The sequence below is a fragment of the Sinocyclocheilus anshuiensis genome, unplaced genomic scaffold (assembly GCF_001515605.1).
Source record: "Sinocyclocheilus anshuiensis isolate Anshui unplaced genomic scaffold, SAMN03320099.WGS_v1.1 scaffold63, whole genome shotgun sequence".
Lineage (NCBI taxonomy): Eukaryota > Metazoa > Chordata > Actinopteri > Cypriniformes > Cyprinidae > Sinocyclocheilus > Sinocyclocheilus anshuiensis.
Genome location: NW_015552625.1, coordinates 1,751,216 through 1,763,441, shown reverse-complemented (window position 1 = coordinate 1,763,441; position 12,226 = coordinate 1,751,216). Strand labels below are relative to the sequence as shown.

The window sequence follows — 12,226 nt, the reverse complement described above, 5'->3', positions numbered from 1 at the left end:
CCTTTTGAAAGTGGCACCTTGGGGCTTTTTTGTCACAAATGTTCTTGCTGAAACCTAGGTGTCTAAGCAGGCCCTCTTGCTGTTAAGGAGATCCCTGTAAACAGATGAGTTGAGAAACCGGGGGAAGGAGTCTCTGTGCATGAGGGTGTAGATCTGAAGCTGGGCCTCCTCATACATCGTACTGCTGGGTTCTGCCAGGCTTTGGTTGATGACTTCCCTCACCCGTGAATCCAAGCTGACCTGCCGGCCGACAACAAATGTAAAGATCTTTACGTGAAGATTATAAAACATTGTTCATGTTTATATTTTGTGTGAAATATTTCACTATATTGCATATATTTCATATTATAATTCAAAATATGTTTTTTTTTAATTTGGAGACTAGGTCCATTTTTCTTAAAACATGGCAAAAAAATCCAAACTGACCATTTTGAGAATTTATTGTGCATAAAATTTTGTTAAGAACTACTAATAACTTTAAAGCTTTGTGTGAAATATTGTATGCAAATTTATAATTTGTACATTTAGATTATAGGGTACTTTTTTTAAATGATAGAAAAACATGAAAAAAACCCAGAAAAAAACAGATGTGAAGTTTGAAGATACATCCTTTTCATCAGACTCAAGTTGTACATATAAAAACACCCATAAATAACAATCACAAATTGTGAGATGGCATAAAAAAACTGACCAGCTATTTAGAGTTTTCACACGCACAAAAAAACAGCTTGCAAAGATCTACAATAGCTTAAAATATTTTTATGTGGTTTTATGTGATTTTTTTTTATATGAATGAATAATCATTACCTTAAAGCTTTGTACAAAATATTTACAGCAAAAATAATTTGTAGGAAAAAAAATCAGCACACTATGGCTAAAAAAAAAACAACATTTAATGAGCTAAGCAAAACAGATGTGATGTTTCCAGTTACTGTTGTATATAGAAAAAAACACTCATATAATCCCATGAATATCAAAAATCTAATTTTTTTTGTCAGGTGGCAAAAAAACACCAACAATTCAGAATATGTTTGTGCACAAAAAATGCTAGAGAATTTATTTTGTTTTGTTATTAATGTAATATGAATATCTTATATTTTTATGTTGTCATATTTTGTTTACGGTCGTATTGCAGTCACAGACAGCATTACATATTCTAACCTCTTTTGGCGAAAGAATGGAGACGTAGTCTTCATAAATGATCCTGGCTTTTTCATCGATAGCTGATGGGTTGGTTTCTTTCTTTAGTTCCTCACAGGCGATCCAGAACATCAGGTTTTCTTCACTGTACTCAGACCGCAAGAACTCCCGGAAAACATCCCTCCCCTCTGGAGCGCGCATCACCATCTCAAAGCTCCGTGACCAGGCAATCATCTCATCCAGTGTGGGATGCCTTCAAATGGGAGACAATGAAAAAAAGCAGGAACTACCCATATAAAATAACTTTACTTCACCTGTCAGTAAATAAACTGTATGGAAATGTATTAAAAGGCACTTGATTGGAAATTAAATTGCCCCAAAAAGGACTTGGTAACAAACTTGTGTGAGATTTTTAGATGATTTCACTCATTTTAACAGGACGTTGAGGAGGTATGAACACAAGCACTATAAAAAAGCACCAAACATCTTGTCCCTGAACAATAATAGACGTTTCTAATAACTCACTGTTCCTCTGTTGCTTCTATGCTATCCATCTTTGTACATGTTTGCCTCTCTGAACGTTCCATTCTGTCTTCATTCCTAGGGTGAGAAGAGAAATGTTAGACACAGCAAAGCCTCTGTGGCATTTGAAACATGTTGAGTTGATCATCATGCAAGGTTATACACTTCTGGTAAAACTACAGACTGGAGACTAACAGCTGTTATTACAGTACATAGCCATTCGGGTGCTACCTATAAAAAAAGTTTTAAATTTTTCATTTTGAAATAAAAGATGGTGTATTATATTCTTTACCAGTGATTTTTTTACTTTTTAATGGCCCAAACTGTAAAAATTATTTTTCAAAGTTGTAAAAAAAAAAACATTTATAAGATTTATAAGAAAATACTATTTCAGTCTTTCTGCTTCGAAATTTCTCATTTAATCCAATGTGCTACTACTGTTTCTTTGTAATTATTTGTCAAATTTACCAGCGATTTTTGAGTGAACACTAAATTTTTCCCCTTGTACAAAATATAAAAAATACAAACCTAAGGCCATTTATATGGTAATTTACTGCATTATTTAAAAAGTAATAATAATAGTCACCAACAGTTTTTCTTACTGTTTTTTACTTCTTAAAGGGATAGTTCACCCAAAAATGAAAATTATGTCATTAATTAAGCTGGGCTCACTTTACAGGAGTTTTAAAATCCTAACCGATTATGAAATCTGGTTGCAGCACACACATAAGGAGAATCTTTGCAGATTTTCTTACCCTCAAATCTTAAACATGCACACTCTACAAGATTTGAAAATCGTGGTGCATCACACCCTACAAGATATTCTTAAGATTATTATGCTGGGGGGAGTGGTGCACGTGATTGATGTTTTAGCAACTAATGTTTACATAAGTTAGCTAGCCTGCTAGCAGCTTTCACTCACCTGGTACGTTCAAAACTGAGGCGATATCACCCCAGCGCTTCTCTTTCCCCTTACAGTTGTGAAACGTTTTCGACACATTATTCAGACAGTCGTGTTATTGCAGAATTTACACAAGCAGTTTCTCCATCTCCACTATCCAACGGACCTGTGCAGCAGCTTGTTTTGTGGTCGCGCATTGGCTATTGTGAAAGTATGATGTAATCATAGCCGTGATCATCCCGATTTAAAATCCTAAATATCAAACCCGATTTGTGTGTGAGCAGATCAGGAGGTGCAAGATTCAATCTGTGAAAGCCTCACTTCATTCAGCGCTTCTCTTTCTCCTTACGGTTGTGATACGTTTTCGACACATTATACAGACAGTCGTGTTACTGTAAAACGTCAAGAAGCAGTTTCCTCCATCTCCACTATCCAACGGGGCCGTAGCCTACAGCAGCTGTTTTGCGGTCGCACATTGGCTATTGTGAAAGTACTGACGTAATCATATAGCCGTCATCATCCCGATTTAAATCCTAAATATCAAACATGTTTGATATGATCGGGGCGGCCCCGATTTGTGTGCGAGCAGATCGGGAGGTGCAAGATTCGATCGGTGAACGCCTCACATTACCAGATAATCCGCGCCGAACATCGGGACCGATCGAGGGGCTCGACAAGATTTTTGCTCCGATTCTCGGGAGGGGGAAATCGGGGCTAAATCGGGCTAAAAATCCTATAGTGTGAGCCAGGCTTTATCTTCGGAACACAATTTAAGATATTTTTGATGAATTCCGAGAGCTTTCTGACCCTCCATAGACACCAATGCAACTGAAATGTTCCCAGGTTTAGAAACGTAGCAAGGACATCGGTAAATAGTCCATGTGACATCAGGGCTCCAACCAAGCTACAAGAATACTTTTCGTGCACAAAGAAAACAAAAATAACAACTTTATTCAACAATTCTTCTCATCCCGTCTGTTGCGGCGTGCCGCCATTGTGGAAAGAGTATCAAGACGCATGCGTTCCGTCATCTGCGTGTAAACAACTTGTGCGAGTTCTGCTGCTTACGTTGAACACACACGTGTCAGTATGCGCATGCGTCGTTTAGGAGAAGAATTGTTAGTCATTATTTCCGTGAACACACACGTGTCAGTATGCGCATGCGTCGTTTAGGAGAAGAATTGTTAGTCATTATTTCCGTTTTCTTTGCGCACAAAAAGTATTCTCGTAGCTTCGTAAAATTACCATACCTGCAAACTCACAAGAGGTCAAAAAGGTGACATAGTTCGTAATATGAGCCTTGTAGGGGGGTCTAGGGGTATCTCCCCCCCCCCCAGAAGAACATTTTTGAAGATTTAACATGTAAATGAACCGTTCACTCTCAGCATTGGTACACTCTGACAACAAAATAAAGAAAAAAGACAACATATGCTTCAAGTAAAAAAAGCACATTTATACCACTAACTTTTTGGACAGTGCAACTCTGTTGTCATCGGTGTTCATACTTCTCTTTGTGAGCAGTGGAGTAATTTGTTTTTGCAAATTTTAATGTTCACATTAGAGTGCGCATACTATCAACAAGCTCCTTCTTTTCACTGCAGAGAAGCTGCATCTGAAGTGGCAAAAGATGTATTTACACAGACTGTTTAATGAAGCTGAGGTGCCATAAATGCATTTACACCACAGAATTTCAAATGCATAAATAATTTTATAAGATTAATGTTTTAAATATTTTTGAACATACAAGTTAAAAATGTTGGGAAAAAATGAAATACTTTTAAATATGAAACCAAACCACCAGTAGATGACGGTAAATGACTGTTTTAATGAGCGAGTCATTAGTTATTAATTCAAACGGCTGATTCATTCAAAAACGAGGCAAGTGACTACAGTCTTTATGAATGGGTTACTGAATCATTGACTCACAATGAAGAACTTCCTTGCCGACGACATGGTTGCATGCGGATGTGAGCGTATGCCATCAAAACGGACTGAGTGTGAGATGAGGTGTGTTCGATTTGAAGCAGCAGCGAGCGCAGACCGATCGGACATCAAAGTACCGCGAGAGCGATTCGAAAGCATGCGAAAGTCTAACCATAATCTAAGTACTAAAATTCCTCCTTTAGTCCAAAAAGAGCATTTATTGAAACTAAGCTACAAATTACAGGTGAACATCCTGTGTTTCTCAGTTCAAGTCTCTGTAGAGCAAGTATAATTGGGTTTGTTAGCCATGGGGTTCGACGAGCTGACAAGACTCTAAATATATAACATGTACTACACAGCTGTTTTGCATGTGATGTGGGACAGAAATAGCCATTTACTGAGCAGATAATGGCAGTGTGTAGTGGGGGGATGGCTGTGGAAACCCGAGGTTACAGAGTAGGGTTTGTACTGCCTCCTCAATGTTTTCTTTATTTCATGCAATATTTGTATTCATTCATGTTATTTATAGTCCCCCTGCAAGCTGTGCTATGGCCTTTCCAATCTTTCTTTTTTCAATGGCCCAGCCTCAAACTCCAACTGCTTTTTCCCCCATCTTTTTACAAGCTAATTTAACTCTTTAAGGAACACTTTTTCTTGCTAATTTTATTTAAAGAGTTAGAACAGCCAGAATTTCATTCTAATGTAATGTGTGTGTTTGTAGACACAATTAAAAAACAAATTAAATGAAATATAAAATTAAAAATAAAATAATGGACCAACTGTGGATAAAGATAGGTTATTTTTCTTCCCATTAGTATTAGTGACACTGATATTTGTGTTGTACTCCTGCTTAAAAGTGCACTCAATAATCATCAAATAAATGTGCAATGTTAGCTTGCATACTAAGACAAACCCTCTTCCACATACTTTTCTTAATATTCCTGTGGGAGGATTTTAAAAGGCCATGCTAACATATAACAATGCAAAAATATGTTTTGCTTAAACTCATAAAATTCTATTAATTATAGCTTGGTAATTTACACAATGGCAATACATGTTAAAAATTAACAGGCTGTCCAGCAGGATATAAATAGAAAGCTAAAATCCCCATTGCTCAGTCAAGGTTTCAGTTTATATTATAGTGTCAACCTGAAGATATAAATAACAACCTTCCTGAAATTTTATATTATCATACACATTTCTGTAATTTCAGCAAACAGGATGGAATGTTTTAAACTGAGACTAACCAAGTAATACTATGAAACCACCACAGAATTCATAAAATCCAATGATAAAACTAGTTTTGTTAGTTAAAACTCATGCTACAAAAGACTAAAAGCATGGAAAGTAAAATGGCAACACCTGCTCAAACTAAAGTAGGCGTGAGCCCACAAAACTTTCGCATAAACACTACAGTTTAAAAGTTTGGGGTCAGTAAGATTTTTTTAAACCGAAATTATTACTTTTATTCAGCAAGGATGCATTCAAATGATCAAAAGTGACAGAAAGATATTTATAATGTTACAAAAGATTTTCGGTTTCAAATAAATATAAATGAATTCTGAAAACAAAAAAAGTATCACCGTTTCCACAAAAATATTAAGCAGCTGTTTTCAACATTAATAATAAGAAGAAATGTTTCTTGATGACCAAATCAGCATATTAATATGATTTCTGAAGGATCGTGCGACACTGAAGACTGGAGTAATGCCTGCTAAAAAATCAGCTTTGCATCGCAGAAAAGAAAAAAACAAACAAAAAAAAACAAACCTAAAACAGAAAACAGTTGTTTTAAATGGCAAAAATATTTCACAGTATTACTGTTGTTAATGTATTTTTGATCAAATGAATTCAAAAACATATTAAAAAATCTTACCAACCCCAAACTTTTGAACGGTAATGTACCTGAGGCAGGTAATGTAATGGTGATAAAATACTTGCTGCTCAATGTAAAACTCATTGTTAAGCAAATAGCTACCATGCAAGTACATCTTTACAGCAGACCATAATGAAGGATGGGGTGTACCAGAGGCATTTGCAGCATCCACACCAACACAGACAGCAGGTGTTGGGCCTCGGGTGACCAGGCACCTGCGGGGGTCCTTCAATGCGTCCCTGCTGCCTTTTCCTCATTTCAACTCCACTCACACTCTGAGGCTGTGGACAGACACATCTGATTAGAAACAAAGCAGTGGGGGCTTGGGAACTGTGTTAGTATCTTGTTAACTACAGATGTTTCTAAATCTAAAGTAAGACCAAAAGAGATGATTAATTATTTGCAGATTCCAGGGAGAGATTATGGTTAGCTTTTCCAATGGAAGCGATCATAAGGATGCTCAGTATCTGAGCTTGTTGGACCGTTTCCTACTCTACTGTCAGACGCTTATTCAGCTGAAATCTACAAGAATGCATGTGAAAGCGTGTCTGTAGAGACTGAGAGGCAGACAGACAGAAAGTAAAGAAATCCCCTCTTCAGACTACACATTCATTCCTCTGGCAAGATGCTAAATCAGTTTGAGCTGTAGGAGGGTGAGAGAGATGCTGGTGTGGCTGAAGCGTTCACTCCCCCAGCCCTGAACACACACAGGCAGTAGTAGTGTGGGATCTCACATGTTCTAACACATGAGCAAATGCAACAGTTTTCCTTTTTTGGAAGTAAATTGTTTATAAAAATGCAATGGCTGTTGCTTCCTGTTTCTTAAAATAAATGAAATAAAACCATATGAATCCTTCCTAAAAGGTTCTTCAAGAGAAAACTAATTAGATAAATAGATAAGGTACATTGTCAAGGAAACATTTTTGAGACTAAACGAGTCATCGATATTTAGTTCCGTTTAACTGTAAAAAGAAAAATTATACGTTTTCAATGTGCGAAAAGTGATTTTTGTCAACATTTGGGAGCTTTCTAGTATATGAACATAAACTGAAAGCCACCAAATTCTCATTTTAGATTTCATGATGGAGGCTTGGCGCCAAATACGCATAAATCTCCATGCAAATCAACATTTTTACCTGTACACAGGCAACCAGAGAGCAGACGTGAAATAAAATGGTTTTCAATAAATTCTTCCATGTTTGGTTCCCAATATCACTGGCTTGTTAAAAACAACATCAGAGCAAAGATTTTAACCACAAACATTTTAACTGCGTTGCATGTGTTTCCAAGAAGCACTCTATCAGGAGAGAAAATAAGCAAGTGTTGTTACTGTGAGCTCTGCTCCACTCTAACTGTGATCCATCACCAGACCATTAACATGTCTTTGAAACACATGGGTGATTATTCTGTTTGACAGTTTTATTAATAGTGACCATATGGTCTCGGTACTATAGAAGCACCTTACTTGCATACACATGAGCATAGTTATTCAAAAGATAATTTTGTCATGTGATTTTGATCACTGATATCTGATATAACTGATTAATATATGTACATATATACATGTATTTACATATTTATATATTCATTAAAACCATTAACAATTATTTGTGTTAATTAAAATATTATATATAATATTATATCTATTATAATTATATAATACATATAATGTAATTATTATAATGTATAAATATCTAAATATTTGATTAAGTGTTTTTTTTAATTCACCCAAAAATTAAAAAACCAAACAGTTGCTGGTAGCCAGACTTCCATTGTATGGAAAAAAAAATAGTATGGAAGTCAATGGCAACTGTTTGTTCTACTTCTTTTTTTTTTTTTTGTGTATTCAACAGAGAAAAAAAACTTAAGGTACTAAAACTAAAAAATGAAATAAAATTTAATTACAGCTTAATATAATAATAATAATAATCAAATATAAAAATAATAATAATAATGAATAATAAAAACATAAAAAATACTAAAACTTAGAATAAAAAAACTGAAAAGATAAAAATAAAAGATAATTTAAAGTATTAATAAACAGTATTTAGGCTACCAATTCTTCTGAAGCCATTTGATACATTTGTCTGAAGAACAGACTGAAAGTTAAAGTCAAAATGGTTTCAAAAGCTATAAAGGTAAATGTTGACAGATGTTTAATTTCATAGTTAACTATCCATTTAACCCCTGCAACACTTCAGGTGTATTGTGGCCTTTATGGGACTTGAATGGGACTTGCCTCATTACTCTATTCAATTGATCCCTTTAAGCCCAAGAAGTTGTTTGCATGAACTGCAAATAAATAATTTGGCACTGGACTTTGGGAAACCCTGGTAAACATGATGCCTCACACCAGGCCCTCAACAAAATTTGTTAATTTTAGCACAAAGCTTTCTGGAAACTGATATTTTGGCAGGGTTTGGCAGCACAAACACCATATCACATCACCTAGACATCTGATCCAAATATTTAGGGACAAACAGTCTGGGCACTAAACGGACAAGCTGAAGGTCTGGGCCAGTATCAAATTATCGTTTCCCAGTATGGTATTGGTAAATATCCCATAACCACATAACCACAGGGCATTTGGTTGGCTGACTTTTTGTCGCAATGTGTGGTGCATAATTTAAAGATTCACTGCTGATTGAAATGCATTGCTGTGATAAGGGACAAAAACCACACAACAGCCAATTTTTATGTAAGAAGACACAGCATTAAATATGCTACACAAAATTTGCTCTGTAAAATAAATATATAAAGCACACTGCATATGAAAGTAAACATTTTGTTTGTTATTTAGTATTAGTATTGTGCTTGTACTAGGGTAATAGTAGTGTACTGTTTTCTTAGTCTCATTACATACTATCAATATTACTGATATCACATACACCAAAATATGAATACTCGGAATATTTAGTTAAACAAAGACCTTGAAACAGAAACCTTACCTCTAAATTCATCCTTACACTTAAAAAAGTGTTGATAAACAGCCCTTCTACCTGGTGATGAAAGCTCAGTTTGTCTGGGATGTATTTGTGAACACTCTTTGAGAGTTTACCCTAATGGAACCACATAAACCAAATATGCAAAACATAACTACCATCAGTTATTCAGTGCCAGGCAATGGAAAACATGCATCCTGATGCAAAACACACTGAGGAGTCCCTTTGTTCACATCTAGAGTATTGACCAACAACTCTGCACAATATGTAAAACAAGAAGTTGTATAAAAACAATTATACAACCAGACTCAGTCTGATTTCACAGAAAGTCATATATCATTTTATATCATGTTAAGCTAAAAAAAATTCATGGCACTAAAAACTAGCGACAGACCAATATATGAGACAATATTTGGCTTTTTTGAGATTAATAGCCAATAACTATGTCCCTTTGCTGTCTTGTCACAGATAATTCACATGTTCTGTTTTCAGATATTATCAGTGAATTTCATGTAAATATTCTGTCAAAACTGTTCATTGTCATTATCATTTGTATGTGTCTCCATTGCTTTAAAGCAGGGGTGTCCAAACTCGGTCCTGGAGGGGATCAGCCCTCTAGCTGTTATACTCTTTATAAGCAGGAAGCGGAATCCTACCTTTCCTCTTCGAGATAAAAGTGAAGATCTTAGACTAGTGCGGAAATTCCCAAGATCAGATAACACGGACAAGGAGCAGGTTTTGTGTGAATGGGCCTAGAGCAGGGGTGCTCAAACATGGTCCTGGAGGGCCGGTGTCCTGCAGAGTTTAGCTCCAACTTGCCTCAACACACCTGCCTTCAAGTTTCTAGTATGACTAGTAAGAGCTTGATTAGCTGGTTCAGGTGTGTTTAATTGGGGTTGGAGCTAAACTCTTCAGGACACCGGCCCTCCAGGACCGAGTTTGGGCACCCCTGCTTTAAAGGGATAGTTCACCCCCCAAAAAAATTCTGTGATAATTTACTCATGTTATTTCAAACCTGTATGATTTTCTTTCTTCTGTGGAACATAAAAGAAGATATTATGAGAACTGTTTCAGTGGTTTTGTCCATACAATACAAGTCAATAGTCACCAAAAAGGTTTGGTTATAAACATTCTTCAAAATATATTCTATTGTGTTCAACAGTAGAATGTCAGTCGTACAGGTTTGCAACAACATGATGGTGAGTAAATGATGACAGGATTTTAATTTTGGGAGGAACTTTCCCTTTAATAATTACATTTTATCAGCTATAGTCAGTGATAAAGTATTGCCCTGGACAATGCACACAATTGACCAATCAGAATCAAGTATTCCAGATAGCCATGTAATAATTTATGTTAATAAAAGAGCTTTCCAGAGAAGAAAAGGCTGAAACAACTGGCAAAGATAATCTGTCTGGGACACAATAGTATAGTATTGTCACGCCCCTGGACTCTTTGTGTTGTGTTTTCCCTCCCCAGGTGTGCCGTGTTCCCTTTAATTAGTCATTCCTTGCACCTGTGTTTTCCCAATCACCCAGTGTTTAAAAGCCCCAGTGCTTTCAGTTAGTGTTTGTCGGTCCTCAAACATCATTCCTTGTGTTCCAGTGTCTCCTACGTTCCCCGTGTGATCATTAAAGACTGTGAATTGAAGTTATCTCCGTGTTTCCTCGTTCCTCACTCCTTGCCTCCCGAGAAGTGTGACAAGTGTAGTGTATATATGCCATGTCAGCATCTAAGGCTATTTTCATGGCAAAAACAATAAAAAAATTGAAGTATAACAAATGCAATAAAAACCAGCAAACAATCACAAGTTATATTACACAAGAATTTTTACATTAACATATAAAAATTCTAAACCTTTTTCTGCCAAAATATACTAAATAACTCTTTAAGTGAGTTCACTTCATAAGAGTTTTCTACATTAAAAGCTGGACAGTCCAATAAAATATGTTTGACAGAAAGGGGAATCTTGCAGAGTCGGTCTTGTATGACCTATGCGACATCTGGTAAATACCACTTGATCAAATCTAGTTTTAAAAGAGATTAAAAATCTGTTTTAAATTTCCGGATGTATTTCATGTAATGTATTATTTGTACATGTATCTGGGACATAATAATTCTTCAGCCTTTGGTGTGTGTTTCTGTTACAGATATTGAGATATCTACCCAATAGTTCAATTTTAAACACACACACACTACACATCTTCAAAGAACTCTTTTTCTGTTCCAGCAATGACTGCTAAATGGATCACGAATGCTTTTTAAAGGGGTCATATGACGTTGCTAAAAAGAACATTGTTGTGTATTTGGTGTAATGCAATCTGTTTATGCGGTTTAAGGTTCAAAAAACACATTATTTTCCATATAATGTACATTATTGTTTCTCCTCTATGCCCCGCCTTTCTGAAACGCATCGATTTTTACAAAGCTCATCGGTCTGAAAAGCGAGATGTGCTGATTGGCCAGCTATCCAGTGCATTGTCATTGGCCGAATGCCTCAGGCGTGTGACGGAAATGTTACGCCCCTTAACATACTGTGATGCTGTCTCCCAGCAGGTCGAGACTCAGTCCAGCTGCTCTGCTCGTGCACATCCCATCATCGGTTCTCTTTTAGCAGTTCAGTCAATGTACTGTTAGGAGTAACTGAATAACTCGGGGATATTGGTTTATTTCGCATCAGAGGGAGTGTCAGGCACGTTTATAAACCGAATAACTTAAGTAATTTGTGGATTAGTGCGTACTGGAGACGCGAACCGTTTCAAACGATTCAGTTCGATTTGGTGAACTGGTTCGACCGGTTCACTAAGAAGATCCGGTTAAATAGAACGATTCGTTCGCGATCCAGACATCACCAGACGAGACAAAACCAATAAAACCCATTACAAACGAGGCATTTGTTGCATCCAGTGGGGACATAATTAC

General features: G+C 36.3%; 1 protein-coding gene across 1 annotated transcript in view; it reads right to left on the bottom strand.

Moving 5' to 3' along the window:
• Positions 1–12,226, bottom strand: part of LOC107666476 (regulator of G-protein signaling 17-like) — a 17,509-nt gene continuing 5,283 nt past the window's right edge. The window contains exons 3-6 of the mRNA XM_016457817.1: positions 6,513–6,643; positions 1,666–1,740; positions 1,162–1,393; positions 1–240 (exon numbers count right to left, since the gene is read on the bottom strand). Coding sequence (XP_016313303.1) covers positions 55–240; positions 1,162–1,393; positions 1,666–1,740; positions 6,513–6,643 — 624 coding nt within the window. The 3' untranslated portion in view covers positions 1–54. The remainder of the gene's footprint in view (positions 241–1,161; positions 1,394–1,665; positions 1,741–6,512; positions 6,644–12,226) is intronic.